This window comes from Tupaia chinensis, unplaced genomic scaffold (genome assembly GCF_000334495.1).
Source record: "Tupaia chinensis unplaced genomic scaffold, TupChi_1.0 Scaffold147312_1, whole genome shotgun sequence".
In the NCBI taxonomy this organism is placed as follows: Eukaryota; Metazoa; Chordata; class Mammalia; order Scandentia; family Tupaiidae; genus Tupaia; species Tupaia belangeri.
This window is the reverse complement of record NW_006207163.1, coordinates 2,813,537-2,835,212: the sequence shown is the minus strand read 5'-3', so window position 1 is coordinate 2,835,212 and position 21,676 is coordinate 2,813,537. Positions and strand designations below refer to the sequence as shown.

At 37.7% G+C, this 21,676-nt stretch overlaps 1 protein-coding gene across 1 annotated transcript in view; it reads right to left on the bottom strand.

The window, feature by feature from the left end:
* Positions 1–7,687: 7,687 nt before the first annotated feature.
* TSPAN19 (tetraspanin 19) overlaps positions 7,688–21,676 on the bottom strand; it is a 16,102-nt gene continuing 2,113 nt past the window's right edge. Inside the window, exons 3-8 of the mRNA XM_006169615.1 lie at positions 19,220–19,344; positions 15,616–15,690; positions 15,008–15,118; positions 11,684–11,827; positions 9,576–9,659; positions 7,688–7,756 (exon numbers count right to left, since the gene is read on the bottom strand). Coding sequence (XP_006169677.1) covers positions 7,688–7,756; positions 9,576–9,659; positions 11,684–11,827; positions 15,008–15,118; positions 15,616–15,690; positions 19,220–19,344 — 608 coding nt within the window. The remainder of the gene's footprint in view (positions 7,757–9,575; positions 9,660–11,683; positions 11,828–15,007; positions 15,119–15,615; positions 15,691–19,219; positions 19,345–21,676) is intronic.

Here is a 21,676-nt window from a genome sequence, read left to right as displayed (position 1 = left end):
TGAAATAAAACATGCAAGTGCAATAAACTAATAACCAATAAATAATTTTGTACATTTCATTCCATACATTTTCTCATTCAGGAGAATGTCTAATGTGCTTAAAAGCAATTAGTAACAAACTTTAATACATTTCAACCACTATTCGGGACTTTGTTTTCACATATAAATGTTCCCATGCAAAAATATTTCCCTTTACTTTGTTCCAAGTAGTAAGAATATTAGTGAAGGTTTAATTTCTATAATTTAATTTGTCAAAGAATAGTTTCTTCTCTTTCTGATCATGTCATTTTTACAGCATAAAATCCATTATTGTTTAATAATTATTTATACATTTACTGGAAATATCCCATTATTTTCTTGAATCTAACATGAGATTTCAAAAATTTAGAAAAGGATCGGGACCAGCAGTTGGCATAATGGCTATGTCGCTGGACTCCCACGTAGTCGATGGCGGTTCGAGTCCCAGACCTGGTGGCTTAAACTCATGCCGGGCACGTGTGCGTGCGTGCCCAAGATCCTGAGAGGAGAGTGGAGGAGAAGAGATTGCGGTGTGGCCATCCCCCCTCGGGGGGTGATTTCTCGCTTTCTGTCTCTCTGTCTCTGTCTGTCTGTCTGGCAAGCGCACATGCCCTATAGCAAAAACCTCTCCAAGAAAAAAAATAAATAAATTTAGAAAAGGATGTAAAGAGTTAAAAATGGGGTGGGCTGGTGGCATGGCAGTTAAAGTGACTGACCCCTCATGACTGACTGTGTGGTCTGAGTTCCGGACCCAGTGGCTTAAAAAATACACTGGGCACGTGTGTACGTGTGCCTACTATCCCAAGAGGAAAATGGAGAAGGGATTTGCAGCATGGCCATTCCTTTCGGGGGTGTTTTTTTCACTTTCCCTCTCTTTTTCTGTCTTCAGTGAGAACACATGCTTTATAGCAAAATTAAAAATAAAAATAAACCAAAGAAAAGAAAAATTAAAAACGCTAAAAAAAATACATACAGTAGAAAGTGAAGTTTGTTTTCTTTTTTAGCCCTATCTCAGGGTAGTGAAAACATTAGGTTTTTGTGTTTTCCTTTTTGCCAGAGACTCTTATGTTCCTAAACAGTTATTTCTCTAAGAGCAAAAAAAAAAGTATACAGATATACTATTATAAATAAAAGTCACAAACAATAAACAAAGAGGGCTCTCTAATAGCATTGCTTTGTATTTTTCTTGAATTTCTTTTGTTTACTGAGAGAGAGAGAGAGAGAGGAAGGAGAGAGAGAGAGAGAGAGATAGAGAGAGAGAGAATGCAACTCTTCAGAGGGTTTCATGCTACAATCTTCCCCCAGCCTTCCAGCCATCCAGGATCCTGGGCATGTTCAGGTCCACACAGAGCCAAACTCCATTGCTGTGCAGTGGTGCATCCCACTCCCCCACCTCTAGCACATGGTTGGCCTATAATGACATCTCTATTGTGTGTGTGTTTTACTTTTCCATGAGAGAGAAAGAGACAAACAGACAGTGCCCTGACGTTGGAATCACTCCCACCTCAGCCATTTCAGGATCACAGCACACACGTGCCCAGCACACTCAGGCAGATCTCTGGATGGAAACCAGAACCATCCCATGTGGCACAACCTCAAAAGAGCATCGTGTTTTCCTGCTGTGCCACTGGCCAGCTCTTACTGTGTTAATTTTTAAAATGTTGTTTCAGTACATCTTTCTTTTTAAAGAATCATTTGTTTCATTGTATTATTTTAATTTTCTATAGGGCATGTGTTCTCACCAGTGAGAGACAGAGAGAAAATGAGAAAGCAAGCTGCCAGGTCCAGGACTTGAACAGTGGTTGGTTATGTGGGAGTCCAGCGCCTTAACCACCATGCCACATGCTGGTCCTCAGTACAGCTTTTTAATCACGTTTTTATTCTGAAACATCTCTCATTCAGGTTTCTGGAGAAAGAAGATGTGGCAGTGATTCACTGAACTAGCAGCTATTGTTTATCAAACAAGTTTGGATGGTTTATACTGGGCTATTGGAAAAGTTATGATGTGTTTTTCTGTTTTCTATGCTAAAATGTGTCATGACTTTTCCAACAACCCAATATTATGATAACCTAAAGAAATCAAAAGTGCAGTCAGCATTAGACAATCTCAGAGGGCAATTGGGCATTACCTGACGCCATACTGAGTAATCTGACTTTTAAAGTCTAGTAATATTTATTGATCATCTACATTGTCAACTTTGGAGCAAGGCTTTGGGGCTACACAGATGATGAAAGATAATCCCATCCTGAAGTGTCTTGAAGATTAGTGAGAGATGCAGATAGATACACAAGAAAACATTTTTATAATATTTTTAAAGTGTTAAATTAAAATAATTTGTTTCTCCCAGTCTTTTGTCATCTTAGAAAAATATAACTCCATCTTTCTAGTTACTCAAGTCATATGTGTTTGTGTGTGTGTGTGTGTATCTATATTTTTTAATTGAGGTAATTCAAATAATCCTTGATTTCTATATTTCTCTTTTTCTTTAACATTCCTACCTTCAAGTTGTGGGCAAATTTCAGTGATCACCATGAAATGTATCAGAAATTGAGAATTTATTAATAACTCCACCTCTACCCTCTGGCCAAATCCACCAACATCTCTTACCTGGATTATTAAATAAAATCCAACATGTACTCCCTACTTCCATACTGTGCCTTTTAAATCTATCTTCAACATGGCCACAAGATTGTTCCTACTGAACTACGTCTGACCAGGTCGCTTAGGCCCAAATCTGCCAGTTGCTTCCCATCTTATTCAGGGTAAAAAATAAAGCCCTGAGAGTGGTTGGAAAGTTCCTTCAAGACCTCTCTCTACTCTCCCCAGTTTTCTAGCATCCCCACTCTTTCTAGTCTAGGAACACTGATTCTTTGTCCTCCCTTGAGCTCAACATGCTGGCCTTTGTCTAACTACCTTTCTTCTTCTTTCTTCTTGCTTGAAATATTCTTTCCTTTTACTTTCTCATCTTCTTTGGTTCTTTACCCAAGTTATTTTCTCAGTAAGGCCTTCTCTGTACACCCTACTTAAAACTGCAATCCCTTTACCTTCCCAACACTGCTTATTTTACTCATTTTTCTGCATTTCACTTCACACCATCTGACATAATATCTACTTTTGTTTATATTTGGTTTCTTTGCTACCTGACTTGAAATTAACCAACACGAAAGCAATGTTTTTTTGTTTGTTTGTTTTTATTCACTGTCTTGTCTCCAGAACTTAGAATAGTTGGCACATAGTCATTGTTCAATAAGTAATTGTTAAAGGAATGTTGTTCTTTTTAAAAGTGCTCTCTGGGATGGTGTAATGGCTATATTGCTAGATTATCATGTAATTGACCACAGTTCCAGCCTCAGACCTGTCGGCTTAAAACTCACGCCAGGAACGCAGGTGCGAGTGCCCAAAATCCCAAGAGGAGAATGCAGGAGAAAGGATTGAAGCATGGCCATCCCTCTGGGGTGGACGGGGGGTGATTTCTCACTGTTTCTGTCTCTCTGGTGAGTGCACACACCTTATAGCAAAAATACTTCTTAAAGCAAACAAAAAAAAGTGTTCTCCGAACCTCAAGGAAAAAAAGAGGCATTCTCTCTTAGGGCATCCAAAAAAATGATCTCATATATAAAATGTATTTGTTCATGGGTTTGGTCATATGATTGTCTATATATATATATATATATATATGTTTTTTTTTAATTGAGGTAATTCAAATAATCCTTGATTTCTATATTTCTCTTTTTCTTTAACATTCCTACCTTCAAGTTGTGGGCAAATTTCAGTGATCACCATGAAATGTATCAGAAATTGAGAATTTATTAATAACTCCACCTCTACCCTCTGGCCAAATCCACCAACATCTCTTACCTGGATTATTAAATAAAATCCAACATGTACTCCCTACTTCCATACTGTGCCTTTTAAATCTATCTTCAACATGGCCACAAGATTGTTCCTACTGAACTACGTCTGACCAGGTCGCTTAGGCCCAAATCTGCCAGTTGCTTCCCATCTTATTCAGGGTAAAAAAATAAAGCCCTGAGAGTGGTTGGAAAGTTCCTTCAAGACCTCTCTCTACTCTCCCCAGTTTTCTAGCATCCCCACTCTTTCTAGTCTAGGAACACTGATTCTTTGTCCTCCCTTGAGCTCAACATGCTGGCCTTTGTCTAACTACCTTTCTTCTTCTTTCTTCTTGCTTGAAATATTCTTTCCTTTTACTTTCTCATCTTCTTTGGTTCTTTACCCAAGTTATTTTCTCAGTAAGGCCTTCTCTGTACACCCTACTTAAAACTGCAATCCCTTTACCTTCCCAACACTGCTTATTTTACTCATTTTTCTGCATTTCACTTCACACCATCTGACATAATATCTACTTTTGTTTATATTTGGTTTCTTTGCTACCTGACTTGAAATTAACCAACACGAAAGCAATGTTTTTTTGTTTGTTTGTTTTTATTCACTGTCTTGTCTCCAGAACTTAGAATAGTTGGCACATAGTCATTGTTCAATAAGTAATTGTTAAAGGAATGTTGTTCTTTTTAAAAGTGCTCTCTGGGATGGTGTAATGGCTATATTGCTAGATTATCATGTAATTGACCACAGTTCCAGCCTCAGACCTGTCGGCTTAAAACTCACGCCAGGAACGCAGGTGCGAGTGCCCAAAATCCCAAGAGGAGAATGCAGGAGAAAGGATTGAAGCATGGCCATCCCTCTGGGGTGGACGGGGGGTGATTTCTCACTGTTTCTGTCTCTCTGGTGAGTGCACACACCTTATAGCAAAAATACTTCTTAAAGCAAACAAAAAAAAGTGTTCTCCGAACCTCAAGGAAAAAAAGAGGCATTCTCTCTTAGGGCATCCAAAAAAATGATCTCATATATAAAATGTATTTGTTCATGGGTTTGGTCATATGATTGGACTCCAAGTTTAACTACTGGACAGGGCCAGCTATTAACCTCACAGGACTCTGTGAAAAATGTAAATGTGGCTTCCCTTGATCAGAAATTATTAAAAATGTCAACATGGCAATTGACAAGCATTATACCCATGTGGGGCTCTTCTAACCACAAGTTGTATGCTTATGAAGTCTGCTCTGGGTATCTCTTCATTTTCATATTCCAATAGTTAGCAATGTTCCTGGTGAATAGTAGGCTCTCCATAAATGTTTTAAATGTTTTGGAATTTGATAAAAAGTCTACTTAAATAGCACCATCAGAAAATAGTTTTGATTTTTTAAGAAACATCAATAAAATGGGGGAATCTGAAGCAAGTTAAATGGATTTTTCTAATACAACAATTTGAAAGGGAAGTCAGGATTCGGTGTTGTCCTAAATTCTGATTCACTGCTTCAGTTCTGATCCAACTTTTTAGATCTTTCCAAATTTTCTCTCTCAGAAATTTAAAAATGAGATGAGGAAATAAGACATAATTCTGACCTGCTTTATCAAATAAGTCTTTATTTTATTCAAGGTGTAAACCAACTTCATTTTCCTTAGATCACAAAGGCAATAGAGTCAGTCAATGGTGTATATATTATTTGAATAACTGTATTAACTGAAGACAATATAATCCATAGAGATCTTTTCTCTTTTTTGGAGAGGTTTTTGCTATAGGGCGTGTGCACTCACCAGAAAGACACAGAGAGATAGAAAGTGAGAAATCACCCCCCGGGGGGATGGCCACACCACAATCCCTTCTCCTCCATTCTCACCTTGGGATCTTGGGCACACATGAACATGCACCTGGAGTGAGTTTAAGCCACCAGGTCTGGGACTCGAACCACGGTCAATTACATGGGAGTCCAGAGACAGCCATTTTGCCAACTGCTGGTTCCACAGAGATCTTTTTTTCTTGATACAAAACCAAATATATAGTCAAATACATATTGTATTTGACTACCTATAACTTGGTTTTCCAGTAGGAGAGAGCTATTTGCTATCAGCATGTTACAGTGGTGTGTTTTCAAGGAAATGGTAATTTGAAGATGTTTTTAATCCTAAAACAATATTCCCCAAAGAATAGGAGGTATGCCTATTTGACATACCGAAACCTAAATAAGGTTTCTTTAGAGAAAATAGTTATTCTATTTTTTTTTCTGTGCTGATTTTCAAGAGTCTGTGCATCTGAAATATACAATGTTCTGAAGAGATGGATGAAAATAGAAATGACTGCGTTAGTAAATGAGAGTGAGCCTTCTATTGGGGGCAGAACAATGCAGGATCTTCAGTTAACTTATCTTTATTTCTTCAAGGTCAAGACAGCCTTTTGCTATTAAGGACAACAATGATAATACTTCACACCTGTATAGTACCTTTTATTTTTCAAAGGATATATGTTTCTCTTCTCACAAAATCATTGTTAGGGAAAATAGGACAGGTGGGTTATTTTTATATCCTTCAGAGAATTGTGTACATAAGTATGAAACAAAATTTAAGGAAAAAGAGAAGAAAAGGAGTAGCGAGTAAAGTGAATGAGATTTCAGTGATCATTTAGAATAGATTATTTTTGCTATGGTTATAAATTCACTGCTATTTCAATATTATGTTATTGCCATGAAAGCATATCCAAAACTCTAAGTTTATTATCTACTTGCAAACATTATAAGAAGAGAGAAATACATGATTAATTCAGTATAGAGGTCAGTGTCATGAAGATTTTCAGTATTCCTGTACATCTCCCATATATCAGGGTTGTTTTCTCATGATTTTCAAATGAGAGGTAATGTTAAAATTGTTTACTTAAAGACCAGCAGATGGAGTAATGGTTATATCCCTGGACTCCCATGTAGTTGACCATGGTTCGAGTCCTGGATTCAGCAGCTTAAAAACTCACACCAGGCACATGTGCATGTATGCCCAAAATCCTGAGAGGAGACTGGAGAAGGGATGGCACCCCTGTGGGGTGATTTCTTGCTTTCTGTTTCTCTGGTGAGTGGACATGCCCTCGAGCAAAAATCTCTCTCTTAAAAATAAATTGCTCCCTTAATTAACATTTTCTAAAATCATATTGGTATTTTCTCTACATAATAAAAAAATGTAATGAGACTTCACCATATTTTTAAGGTTTTTAAAAAAGCTTTTTCTCTATTTTCTTCTTTCCTTCCTTTCTTCTTTTCCCTAATTTCTTTCCTTCTCTCCTTCCCTTCTTTCTTTTGAGAAACAGCTATGCTAGACATATTTTGCCTCATTTCTCTCCTTCTTTCCTTCTTTCCAGAAACAGCTATGCTAGACACTTTTTGCCATGACACCCACACGCATGCCTTCCAGCCAGCCGAGGTCACAGATGTGCCTGTGAGCATGCCCAGAAGGTTCAGGTGGACCCTGATACAAACACAGGGCTCTCCTACAGCTCCAGTATCAGGCAGTGGCACCCTACCACCATGCCATCCAGGTGGACCTACTTCACCATATTTTCAATTCAGTATATATGATGATATCATCTGAATTTAGAAAATAAGTGAAGAGAACAGTTTTGAACTGCCAAATTTGATATTTTGACAAATGAAATTGATAAAATATCATGAATGTTTTATTATTACAATGCTCAGTGATTCTATATTACATATAATCAGTGATTTGAACCAGTTCTAAACTTAGTTAATATCATTCAAAACATTTTGGAATGAAATAATATGATTAGTTGAGAATTAACTTATTTCTTCTGAAAAAATTAAATAAACATCATGCTTCTGCATATATTCTATTCTTGATGAGTCTTAAGAAAGAAATAGTAAATAAGATTTGCAAAACCTGGGAGAAAAGAAAACAATATGAGACTTAGTCAATCAGAATAATATATAAAGGTAACATTTACATTATAATCACCAAAATGTATATTGTAAAAGGAAAAGGGATCAAACAGGGCCAGCAGGTGGTGTGGTGGTAGGGGTGCTGGACTTCCACATGATTGATTGTGATTTGAGTCCAGGACAAGGGCAGCTCAAATCTCACTTTCTGTGTCTCTCTCTGGTGAGCACACCTTATGGCAAAATCATAAAATAAATAAATCTTTTATTTTCCTAAAAAAAAGATTCTACAGCTCAGATAAATTCAGAATAAGTTACTTATGGTTAAGAATAAGAAGTCAGCAAAATGAGCCTTCTAGAGTAACGCAGCTGATACCAAGTTTATGTATACAGGGACTAAAAAAAATCCTTTTAGTTTCTAATTATATGGGCTATCACTGGGCTAGATGCTTTCATGAGCTGCTGGTCTGTTTTTTGTTTATTATTCTCTTTCTAATGATATCATTAGTCCTACAAAACTGCCTCTTTTTTTGCAGTTTTGGCATAGGATCATGAGAGGGGGTGTGAAAAGCTAGAAGATAAAATAGAACAGAGACACTATTCCTTCTTCGAGTTCTGTCTTAAATACTCAGACATAAACACAACAGAGAATCAACATTATAAACAATGATACTAATGCTTATAGGGATGTTTTGGCTTACTACCATTCTGAGACTAAAGCAGTTAACCAGTTGAAGATGGCACCTTAGGTCGAAGGCTTTGTGAACTGATATAAAATCAGATTCGGGCTCAGCACCATATTCTGGCAAACCATGCAATATGTTTTTGTTCTGATCTTAAAACTCCACTATAGGGACCAGCAGTTGGAGTAATGGCTATGTTGCTGGACTCCCATGTAGTTGACCACGGTTCAAGTCCCAGACACAGTGGTTTAAACTCATGCTGGGCGCATGTGCATGTGTGCCCAAGATCCTGAGAGGAGAATGGAGGAGAAGGGATTACAGCATGGCCATCACCCCCAGGGGGTGGTTTCTGTCTTTCGGTCTCTGTCTCTCTCTGTCTTTCTGGCAAGCACACGTGCCCTGTAGCAAAAACCTCCCCCCCAAAAAAAACCCAAAAAAACAAAAAACAAAAAACCTCCACATTCCCATAGTTTCTTCGAATACATAACCTGCACTTGCTCTTATCAGTCTTCACTGCTTATCAATCCCAATTTTGCAACTGGTATCTTGGTGATAATTCATATATATATATACACACATATATGAAAGATGATAAGAAAGCCAGATATCTCAAAGCAATGAAATCACTACCTCCATAATGAACATTTATTAACACCTCCCTAATTCAGGGATGACCTCCAGCTGGACTTAAATATCTCCTGGGTATAGGGGCCAGCAGTTAGCGTAATGGTTATGTCGCTGGACTCCCATGCAGTTGACTGCGGTTCACATCCTGGACCCGGTGGCTTAAAACTCACGCTGGGAGTGTGTGCATCTGTGCCCAAGATCCCGAGAGGAGAATGGAGGAGAAGGCATTGTGGCATGGCCATCCCCCCTAGGGGGTGATTTCTCGCTTTCTGTCTCTCTGTCTCTCTAGCGAGTGCACGTGCCCTATAGCAAAAACAAACGAACAAACAAACAAACAAAACTCTCAAAAAAATAAAAATTAAAAAAAATATATCTCCTGGGTATAAATAAAGTTTCAAGGTCCTGGCTCTAATTGTTTTATCAGATGAAGTCTCCACCTTGTTGTTCTGCAGATCATTCTGTACAGTTTATACTTAATATTTTCTATCTTTAAGTATATAAATAAAAGCTTACCTCTGAAGCCAGAAGTCCAAGGTTAATTCCAATTAAGGCTAAAGCATTAACATGATACCATGCACTGATTTTATTTTCACATCCCTAAAGAAAATAAGTTTCCTAGATTGACCTGGAGGTGGAAGTGGTCTTACACATAATTCTATTATGAAGAAATAGCATATAGAAATAAACAATTTATCAAAGTCTAAATAGCAAGTCAATGTCTAACAGAAGAGTAAGCCTTTATAGTTCAGGGAGGTTCATGTCATATTAGGAAACCTCAGTCACTAATTTTAAAGTAACTAAGATGTTGTCCTGTCATTGACATCAGCACTTTTCTGCATTATGTTTTGGAAAGAGATTTTGTTTTCTGCAGATGTTTTCGTGGCTCCAGATGAGCCTTTACTCTTGCTTCTGCTGTACTTACCTGAATACCACTATTGTCATCACTACAGTTCCCTCCCTTTAGTTTTCAAAACTCATATATTCTACTTCTGACTTTGCAGCTCCCTTACCAATTCTATAATATATCTGGGTTAACGAAAGTACTCTCGTTTGTTTTGTTTTGTTTCCTTCGGCTTTTTGAAAGAAGGTGGGGGAGAAAGGTTGATGGTATCCTAAGGTCCAGGAACACTTAAATCATATAAACCCAGAAATTTTATTCAATTTACTTATTATATTCATGAAATAATGCTACTACTTACCTAATTATGTATTCAATAGAGTGAAATGGCTTAAAAATGTAGCCACAAATAATATTCTTTTTTTGTGTAAAAATTTGGTTGGGTCGGCTTTGCAGTCTGGAAGTTAAGACAGCTTTATCCCACATGGCCAACCGCTTATGAGTACCAGACCCAGCTGCTTGAGAAACACCACGTGTGTGTTCAAGGATCTCCCAAATCCCAAAAGGAGGAGGCCATTCTCCGCAGGGGAGATTTCCCTTCTCCTACTCTGTCTCTGGTGAGCACACATGGTCTCTAGCAATAATAATGATAATAACAAATAAACAAAAATTTGCTTAGAATTTTCAAATGACTGACACTAGCAGCTGTCATAATGGCTATGTCGTTGGACTCCCATGTAGTTGACTGTGGTCTGTTTTCTGCAGATGTTTTCGTGGCTCCAGATGAGCCTTTACTCTTGCTTCTGCTGTACTTACCTGAATACCACTATTGTCATCACTACAGTTCCCTCCCTTTAGTTTTCAAAACTCATATATTCTACTTCTGACTTTGCAGCTCCCTTACCAATTCTATAATATATCTGGGTTAACGAAAGTACTCTCGTTTGTTTTGTTTTGTTTCCTTCGGCTTTTTGAAAGAAGGTGGGGGAGAAAGGTTGATGGTATCCTAAGGTCCAGGAACACTTAAATCATATAAACCCAGAAATTTTATTCAATTTACTTATTATATTCATGAAATAATGCTACTACTTACCTAATTATGTATTCAATAGAGTGAAATGGCTTAAAAATGTAGCCACAAATAATATTCTTTTTTTGTGTAAAAATTTGGTTGGGTCGGCTTTGCAGTCTGGAAGTTAAGACAGCTTTATCCCACATGGCCAACCGCTTATGAGTACCAGACCCAGCTGCTTGAGAAACACCACGTGTGTGTTCAAGGATCTCCCAAATCCCAAAAGGAGGAGGCCATTCTCCGCAGGGGAGATTTCCCTTCTCCTACTCTGTCTCTGGTGAGCACACATGGTCTCTAGCAATAATAATGATAATAACAAATAAACAAAAATTTGCTTAGAATTTTCAAATGACTGACACTAGCAGCTGTCATAATGGCTATGTCGTTGGACTCCCATGTAGTTGACTGTGGTCTGAGTCCCGGACCCGGTGGCTTAAACTCGCACAAGGCGTGTGTACATGCATGCCCCAAGAGCCCGAGAGGAGAATGGGGGAGAAGGGATTGCAGCGTGGCCAACCACCCTGGGGGCTGATTTCTCACGTTGTCTCTTTGTCTTTCTCTTTCTGGTGAGCGCACACGCCCTATAGCAAAAAAAACCCAAAAAACAAAAAACAAAAAACAAAAAAACCTCTCCAAAAAAAAATGACTTGCAAATCAATAACAAAAATAAAAACACTCTAAACACTTGGAGAAGAATTGACTTATTCTTACCTCTAGGTAAATTGAATTCAGTGGCTCTTCACAGAACCACTTTTTAAATGTAGAATTTGTGCAAGAACATGGCACTTGCTTTGAATTTTCTTTATTCTTATTCTTTATCCAATCTGTGTAATTATGTTGGCCACAACACTGTAACTAGGAAAAAGGTTCTATAAATTTTACTGTAAAGTATTCAAAATGCAGTTAATTATATCATTCTCATACATACCGAAGTAGTTATTTGATGAAGATGATGCATTCCCTATTGAAATGTAATGGATGAAACACACAAGTGTGATTTTGATTATTTAATTCATTATTTTGTGGCTGGGTGTGCTGTCGACCAGAGTGAAAGATCACTACTCACGTGAGTGAGTTATAGTTAGATGAAATCATTATATATGAACTTTGTCTTATGAATGTCTAAGGTGGTAATATACTTGATTGCTTATGTACAAACTATGTTTAGGATCAGAATATAGAAGAGCTACTTCTTGCTCCTAACTATAGCAGTTTTCTTTACATTTATTCAGAGTATGCTGCTGTATGTGTATAGTATACACAAAAAAATTTCAGGGTTATTTGTACTTTCTTAGGATTAACGTGAAATGCTAACTTCCAATTTTGTATTGTGAGAAAAATCGCCACAAAGAGCCAAAAAAGGATAATAAAATAATCATAATGATCAAATATCTAATAAGTATCTCATTTCCTGTGCTGATTCTAGAATCCTGGGAGCATGTGAGTATATATCCAAAATACCAAGAGGAGAACGAGGAGAAGGGATTGTGGCATGACCATTACCCCTGGGAGGTGATTTCTTGCTTTCTCACTCTCTGTCTCTCCAGCAAGCAAATGCACCATAGAGCAAAAATCTCTAAAAAAAAATGTTTTTTTAATTTAAAAAAGGAAAAAGGTGAAGGATTGTTATTGTAAGTTATAACAACAGTACTGCCTGTGTTTCCATATGTACCAACAATCTTGGTACAATGTAGATAATATATAATGACTAAAACAATACTTCAGGGTTAGGATACTGAAAATTAGTTTAACCACCAAAGCTACTCATAGTATCTTATTTGTATTTATGCTAGGAACTGTAAGCTGGAAACCCACTAATAACGGCGATAGTATACACACAGTTATTTTCCCGCTTCTCATTTTATGACCATAGAAAGGAAGGCTTAGTCTTCTGCTATAAATTGTGATGAAATCTGAAGATGAGATAAATGGACAGATCACATACCTCAGAGAAAAATAAGATGAGTGGAAGCATTTGTAATTACACTTTCAAATCTCTTAACATGCATTTCTAATACTACATGTGCTAAATATAGCAGCTATTTTTACGTGAAGTATCTGGTATTGCAGTTAAGAGCACAGAATCTAACGCCAGAATATGTGGGTTTTTATCTTGGCTCTGCCTCTTATTAGCTGTGTGATCCCGGTTACATTACAGAATTTCTCTCTTCTTCGTGTATAAAATGAGGATAATAATCCCTACATCACTGGGTTAGGAAGATTAAATGAGTCAATATGTGAAAGCACTTTTGTAAATGTTTGCTGTTTTCTTTACTGAGCACTTACTATGTTCCAGGTACTGATTTATTTCTGTCAGTCATTTGGCAGACAATACTAGTTCTCTTATCCTTCTGCTATGCCTACTTAGAAAAGGCTGAACTGTGTGGGGCCAGCAGATGGCTTAATGACTATGTTGCTGGACTCCCATGTAGTCGACTGCCGTTCAAGTCCCGGACCTCGTGATTTAAACTCATGCCAGGCATGTGTGCATGTGTGCCCAAGATGCTGAGAGAAGAATGGAGAAGGGACTGCAGATGGCCATCCCCCCTGGGGGGTGGTATTTATGCTAGGAACTGTAAGCTGGAAACCCACTAATAACGGCGATAGTATACACACAGTTATTTTCCCGCTTCTCATTTTATGACCATAGAAAGGAAGGCTTAGTCTTCTGCTATAAATTGTGATGAAATCTGAAGATGAGATAAATGGACAGATCACATACCTCAGAGAAAAATAAGATGAGTGGAAGCATTTGTAATTACACTTTCAAATCTCTTAACATGCATTTCTAATACTACATGTGCTAAATATAGCAGCTATTTTTACGTGAAGTATCTGGTATTGCAGTTAAGAGCACAGAATCTAACGCCAGAATATGTGGGTTTTTATCTTGGCTCTGCCTCTTATTAGCTGTGTGATCCCGGTTACATTACAGAATTTCTCTCTTCTTCGTGTATAAAATGAGGATAATAATCCCTACATCACTGGGTTAGGAAGATTAAATGAGTCAATATGTGAAAGCACTTTTGTAAATGTTTGCTGTTTTCTTTACTGAGCACTTACTATGTTCCAGGTACTGATTTATTTCTGTCAGTCATTTGGCAGACAATACTAGTTCTCTTATCCTTCTGCTATGCCTACTTAGAAAAGGCTGAACTGTGTGGGGCCAGCAGATGGCTTAATGACTATGTTGCTGGACTCCCATGTAGTCGACTGCCGTTCAAGTCCCGGACCTCGTGATTTAAACTCATGCCAGGCATGTGTGCATGTGTGCCCAAGATGCTGAGAGAAGAATGGAGAAGGGACTGCAGATGGCCATCCCCCCTGGGGGGTGATTTCTGGCTTTCTGGCTCTCTGTCTTTCTGGCAAGGGCACACACCCTATTGCAAAAACCTCTACAAAAAAAAAAAAAAGAAGAAGAAAGAAAAGAAAAGAAAAGTCTGAATTACTGTGAAATAATAATAATAATCCTGGTAACATTTGCTATCAACTATTAGTTATTTATCATGTCCCAGACCAAAGGCTTGCTATTGTATATATTCTTTCTCATATTACTTCATTTATTCCTGCCAACCACAAATAAGGGTTATTATGCCCCTTTTATTAATATGGAACCTGAAACTCTGGGGGTTGCTTGTCCAGGATCACAGAGTTACTACATGGCAATCCTGACTTTTGGGGTCAATGGGCTACCACCCTGCTACTCTACTGAGAACAGGGACTGCTGCTTACTTACTCCCATCAGTATAGCAAAGATGACCATCCCACATGGCAAAAGCTAATCAAAGATTGACCATCCAGTTGGCAAAATACTTATCCAGGTAAAATCAGGATAAAACGAACATTAATTAATCCCCCAAAAGGAGATAGGAGTTACAAGAGGATAAATCTCAAACCTGTAAGTAGGGACAATACCGTTCTGCACATTTTATAAGAAACACCACCTCTCAGCCTCTGTCCCCACCTGTTCTCTGCCTTATCCCACGGTGTGACCTTTGACATCTAATTTTCAGTTTTATGCTAATGTCATCTTACTGTTTTCTGTAAAGCATTTAGAATCATCCACTTGGGTTTGTCTTCAGGCTTATCTTTAGATCCATACTCAGATATGACTAAATCAATTTTATTTTGCCATAGCTGGTGAACCTGTTGAAAATTGTATGAACAGTGAAAATTTTATAGTAACACTTCCCAGTTGTTCCTTAGAAAAGAGTATTCAATGTCAGTTTGCTATGTTCTCCTTATTTCTAAGAGTTTTGTTTCTTTCTCGTATTTTTTTTTTTTCCGATCTCGGTAAGTATGAAAGCATTTAATCTTGCTCTTTGTGATCTATAAGAATATATGAGGCTTATTTATGATTAGGGAGGAAGCAAAATGTTATTCTCATGAATTTCTAAGTATTCTACATTTCTTCTTATAACCCTCAGAAAAATATGAAAGACAAATTTCTATAGCCTACTTTTCCAATCTGACCCCTGGCCCCAACCTAAACAGAATTTTAGTACTCCTACTGAATATATTCTTCTCTCAAAGACACTTACTTTTGGCATGTAATATGGGCTCTCAGGTGTCAATATCTAAGGTTTCAATTTTCTGTAGATTTGAAATAAAAGGATGTATTGATAAGGATTCACTTTTCGTACCTCCTCTTTCTTTGTGAAGATGAGTACTGAAAGTACAACTTGAACACCAAATGCCCATGTAAGCAGCACTGCATACTAAGACAAAAGAAAAAGAAATGACAGCTATACCCCTAATATATATCTTATTAGGTTGTTAGAAAAGTCACGATGTATTTTTCCTATGTTTTTCTATGCAAAAAAAAAAAAAAAATGTATCCTGACTTTTCTGGCAACTCAAAAGATGCTGCAATTATGGGATAATGAGTATCATATAAAACATTCAGCCTTAAAATACACAGAATATAGCTAGATATCACTGAACTTTCCTGCATTAATAAATACAAGTGAAATTACTGGAATAAAAAGGCAAAGAAAAAAGTCAACAAATATTTGGATAAAATTAAGATTGAAAGAAGTAACAGTATTGTATGAAAACTCAAACAGACTTCTTGGTCTAATGGAGTTGTGGATGAAACCATCTTAATTATGGTATAAAACTTTTAGAGAGAAAAATCCAATCATCTCGACCTCCACTTAGCAAACCATTTGACTCAGCTAGAGAATTCAGTACTTTTGTGAGCTATTGTGTAAACTATTCCATCATGCAGAGAGTAGAAAGTATTAATACAACAAAAAATAACTGCAATAACATCTTAATTCTATATGTATAGTTAGACAATTTATTGGAAAACTAAAAATATTTCTCTGCAAAGCCAAACAAAATAATTTTCACATCTATTAGACCATGTTCCATTTTAAAATTTATAGTCTTATTTTAGAGCAGTGCATATTGATATATATAATCTATAATTCACAATTTAAAAAGTCAGTAGTCTATTTGCTAAACAAAATATTAGTAATACTTTATTGTTATTAATAGCACACATTTTAAACATTTAATACTTTAAAATATCCATGTAAAATGTTCTATTCGACATAAATTATATTTCTGATTTTTAGACAAAAATTTATAAATAAATGTAAAGACAATGTCAGAAAACAAATGCTAGCCCCTCTTGCTCTGGGAACTCAGAGACTTCTGAAACTGTCTCAGCATCTTTTCGGTCTAAAAAGAGACTCTTCTCTCTCCATGCTACTACATTACAAAAATAATCTTTACATATATTTAGATGTTTAAATTTACATCATTTCTAAATCCAAGTTAAACTTCCTCTTACATTAGTAAGAGATGAGCAGGGGCAAGAAAAATTGTATAAAACAAAAGCATTACTGTCTTATAGCAGGGATATGTAAAATTACCTTTAAACCATGGACAGCTCTTAGGATCATAAGCTTTGTTCATGAATAAACTGTATGAGTTATTCTTGTTAAAGAAAAAAATGTATTCACCAGGAAAGTTCAGAGGAGAATAGCAAAAGGTTCATGATGGCAAAAAGCATGCAGTATTAGAAGGGACAGTGATGTTTGGCTCCGGGCCCTAACCTGTTGGATATTGTCATAATAGTGTCTACCAGACATTCTCATTAGGATGCCATTAACACTTGAACCACAGGAGGCAGACACTTGTGAGATGTTTTCCACCCCGCTTTGTTCCTCCCCCTGATCTCCAACAGTACAGTAAGTAGTAGAGGTGTCTGCATTTCCTTGGCCCAAATGGAAATGTGTAAAGACAGAAATCAAGGTTTTCCTGCCAGTCATTTCTCTCCTGATTTTTGACATTCAAAATCTAGACTCCAGTGAGAAAATTATAGTAAGTGTCCTGGAAAGAGAGAAAAATAAGATTTGAGAAGATAGGGTGGGCATTGGAAGATAAGGAGGAGTGAACCAGTCTCATTTTAGATGTAAAAGATCCTGAGACTGATGCTGAGGTCTCTGAGTTCCCAAAGCAAAGGGAGATAGCACTTCCTGACATTGTCCTGGTGAGGTGGTAAAATTAGAATGAAATGAGACATGGTTTCCAGGTTTGCTTAAAATGCCTGTGTTGGATGAATATTTAAATAATAGTAGAAATGATGAATAGGCAGGATCCAATCCCTATGTCAGGCATGGCTCCTTTATTAGCTGTCACTGGGGAGGTCTGAAGGTTTCATCTCAGGGAAGGGATACTGCAGGGATGTAACGAGGTAATGGCTATGACTAATCTTTCATGAACCGGTGGCACTGGTATACCTGCACTGGTGTACGCTGGATGAATAACAGCCCTACCTCTGCTACCCCAGGCCATTCAAACAGCAGAATGGACCAGGAGAAGAAACCAGGATTTAGCAGAATGGCTATGTCACTGGACTCCCATATAGTTTACCGCGGTTTGAGTCCTGGACTCGGTGGCTTAAACTCACTCCAGGCGCGCGAGCGTGTGGTGTGTGTGTGTGTGTGTGTGTGTGTGTGTGTGTGTGTGCCCAAGATCCCGAGAAGAGAATGGAGGAGAAGGGACTGAGGTGTGGCCATCCCCTGAGGGGGTGATTTCTCACTTTCTGTCTCTCTGTCTCTCTCAGTCTCTTTCTGGTGAGTGCACGCGCCTTATAGCAAAAAACCTCCCCCCCCCAAAAAAAAAGGTACCAGGAGAATCAAGGGAATGCATTTGTGGTAACCACTATGGATTGATAACCAGTGACCATCCAGACTTTCAGTATTACACAAAAGCTAAATTTCTTGGGCCAGCCTGTGCTGTAACAGTTAAGGCAGCTGCATCCCCTGTGGCTGAGGGCACAGTTCAAGTTCCAGCCCCAACAACTGGAAAGACATGCAGAGCACATTTGTGTGCAAACCCCAAATCTCCAAAAGATACATGGAGAAGAAGAGATTGCAGTGTGGCTATTACCCATGGGGGGAGTGACTTCTCACTCTCTAGCTCTGAGTGTGAGTATGTCTCTCCCCAGTGAGCACATGCACCCTCTAGCAAATTAAAAAAGAAAAAAAAAAAAAAGAAAAGGCAAGACTCTGTATTCTTCTAAGGAACAAAACATACACATTGGAAATTCCTATCTGCTAGGCTATGAATTAAAATCAATCTGATTTGAGGAAAATATTAAAAGACATATTTTGCCTGAGGGAGGATTATGATCCATAGTGCCACAAGTACAGTGGTTCATGTTCATCAGTATACTCAGGATTAAAATTTCTCTTTTCATGTTACATTTCTAGGGAGAGACAGTGTGTTAGCTAGTCTGGCCCTCTCAGCCATGCCTGACATAGGGATCGGTTCTATTTCTCTTTGTTAAATAATAAATTGAGGCTCAATTATAAGTTAGCTTTCCTCATGGAATGCCCACAGGGAGAAATGTGCTGAGCAGAGACCATGTTTTCATTTCCTTGGTGAGCTATGTTGCTCACTGATTGGAATACACTTTTCCTAATTATAGTCTTTATATTCTCACGTTTGGTTAACTATACCTCACCCTGGAGATAGATTCTCATTGAGTCTGTGTTGAAAATTAAGTACCTAAATGGACAGGTGCTGAGGTCCAGATCTGATCCATGGGAAACTCGCAAAGAAAATCCTATCTGAAAAAGTTTCTTAGGAGAGGAGTGCTACATTTGGTTTACCTCCAAGGATATGACTCTATGGCAATGCCATGAAACACAAATCAGTATTGATTATTTGTATAACTTGGCCCCTTACAATCTAAGATTCAAATTCAAGCTACTGAACTGAAATACATACCAGAATTAGGAGCCATCTGATTTTGTTGCGAATTCCCAAATAACCCAACAGACAAAGAAGAATGATTGTGGAGCCCATTCCAGTCAAAATTTGAGAAACATATACTATGAAGTGATGATTTCCATCTGTGGAAACCATAAAATTACTTATTATGAATAGATATTTTGTTTTCCATATCATAATAATTGTAGCAGCTCAATATTTCCTTAAAAAATGCTGAATATGAAGATTCTTCCTTTTTAAAAAGTCTTTTACCACATTCTAGTACCTCTTACTTTCAGTAATAATTTTTCTTTGCTTACATGATAGCAAATGTCTTCAATCTCAGGATACCTCTCTATCATTATCTTTTCTTCTATGAGCGAAAACAATTTTTTTCTGTATCTATATTCAAACACTCATTTATGCATTCATCAAAAAACTTCAGTACACAATATGTGGGTTAGGTTTCTTTTGTGTACATTTGGAATTCATTGCTGACATGACTCTTTGCAAACTATATTTTAGTATTTCTTCACTTAGACAGTAAGCTCTCAGTGCTGGAGACTAAAGGATGAGCATCCTTAATCCAAAACTCAGAAAGCTGAAATTCTTCAAAATCTGGAACTTTTTGAGTGCCAACATGACAATACAAGTAGAAAATTCACATGAGGGTGTGGGGCCCTTCTGTGATGGGTCATAGTTAAAATGCTGCAATAAAAAAAATATAAGGGAACCAGCAGTTAGCGTAATGGCTATGTCGCTGGACTCCCACGTAGTCTACCGTGGTTCGTGTCCCGGACCCGGTGGCTTAAAACTCACGCCGGGAGCGTGTGCATGCGTGCCCAAGATCCTGAGAGGATAATGGAGGAGAAGGGATTGAGGCGTGACCATCCCCCCTGGGGAGTGATTTCTCGCTTTCTGTCTCTATGTCTCTCTCTGTCTCTCTGGCGAGCGCACGCGCCCTACAGTAAAAATCTCTCAAAAAAATATATACATATAAAATGTTCAGGCTATGTGTATTAAGGTGTATATGAAACATTAGAGGATTTTGATTTCAGACTCGAGTCCCAATCCCCAAGATACTTCATCATATATATGAAAATAAATTTTCTGAAATCTGAAACACTTTAGGTCAAGCATTTCAGACAAGAACAAGTATAGCCAACAAACTAACTGGTGAATGTTTAGTGCCACCGTACCGACTAGAAGAGTAAATGCTCACCAAATATTTGTTTAAGAAAAAGATGAATAAATGAATTAGATGTGACAGCAGAGGAGTGGAGGAAGTGGTGTGCTACAGGCAGCTTGTGTGGGCTTGTTAAAACCAACCACCAAATTCTCACAAAATCTGCAGGCCAAGGGATTTCACACTGGCACCTTGAAATCAGTCATTGTGGGAGTATTTAAACTATGTGAATGTGCAAATGCCATGAATCAAGACCCTGCACCCCAAAATGGTTGCTAAACATTTCCTAGCCCACTAGTGGATACAGAGGCAGCTAATCCAGTAAGAAGAGGAAGTTGGAAGGTTTTCAGCAGTTTATTAGAGAAGGTAACACTTCTGTTTTAATTTTAAATTATAATTAGAAAAACACAGGTTGAAATGGCTGAAGCATTTATGAAACATACAATAGCACAATGTAGAAAATTCTGTTTTGTTGGCACTTATAATTTGAAGCAGTTGAAGCTGAGGGGTTTGAGGATGAAATTATAAGCACTTTGCGTGTTTCTGGTCTTGCTCACTGGAATTGGTCTATGAGGACAGACATTTTACTTTTTTTTTTTTTCAATAAAGTGTGTGCTTTCACTGGAGAGAGACAGAGAGAAGGAAAGTGAGGAAATCTCCCCCTAAGGGGGATGGCCAAACCACAATCTCTTCCCCTCCACTCGCCTCCTGAAATTTTGGAGGGCATGCACACACCTGCGCCTGGAGTGATTTTCAAGCCACCACATCCAGGATTCGAACCGCACCCAGCAATGTGAGAGTCCAGCACCTTAATCACTATGCCACCTGCTGACTCCCAAATTTTATTTATGTTTTTTGTGGACTATTGTCTCCTTGGCTCATGGGGCAGTGCCTGACATGTAGAAGATGCTCAAAAAATACTTGTCATGTGAATAAATAACAGCAATGGGGAACCAGATAAAGGTTTTTAATAGAGAAGTTATGTGGTTAAATTTGCATTTGAAAATATTTCAGTAGGACTTGAAAAATAACTGAGAAAAATCAGAGCAAAAGGCTATAGAAGACCATTACAGGGGCAGAGGATAAATAGTAACTTACATGGCATCATGTTATTACTAATGGTGAATTATTACCAATAGAGAGGGCAGAATTACTTAAAAAGAGGTCAATGAATTAAAATTATAGATAAAGAAGAGGGGAGTTCCCAACATCTTTTGCTTTAAACTGGCTATTTTCCATTCTAGATTGTAAAATCTTTTTTTTTTTTGGTCTTCCTTTACATTGGTAAT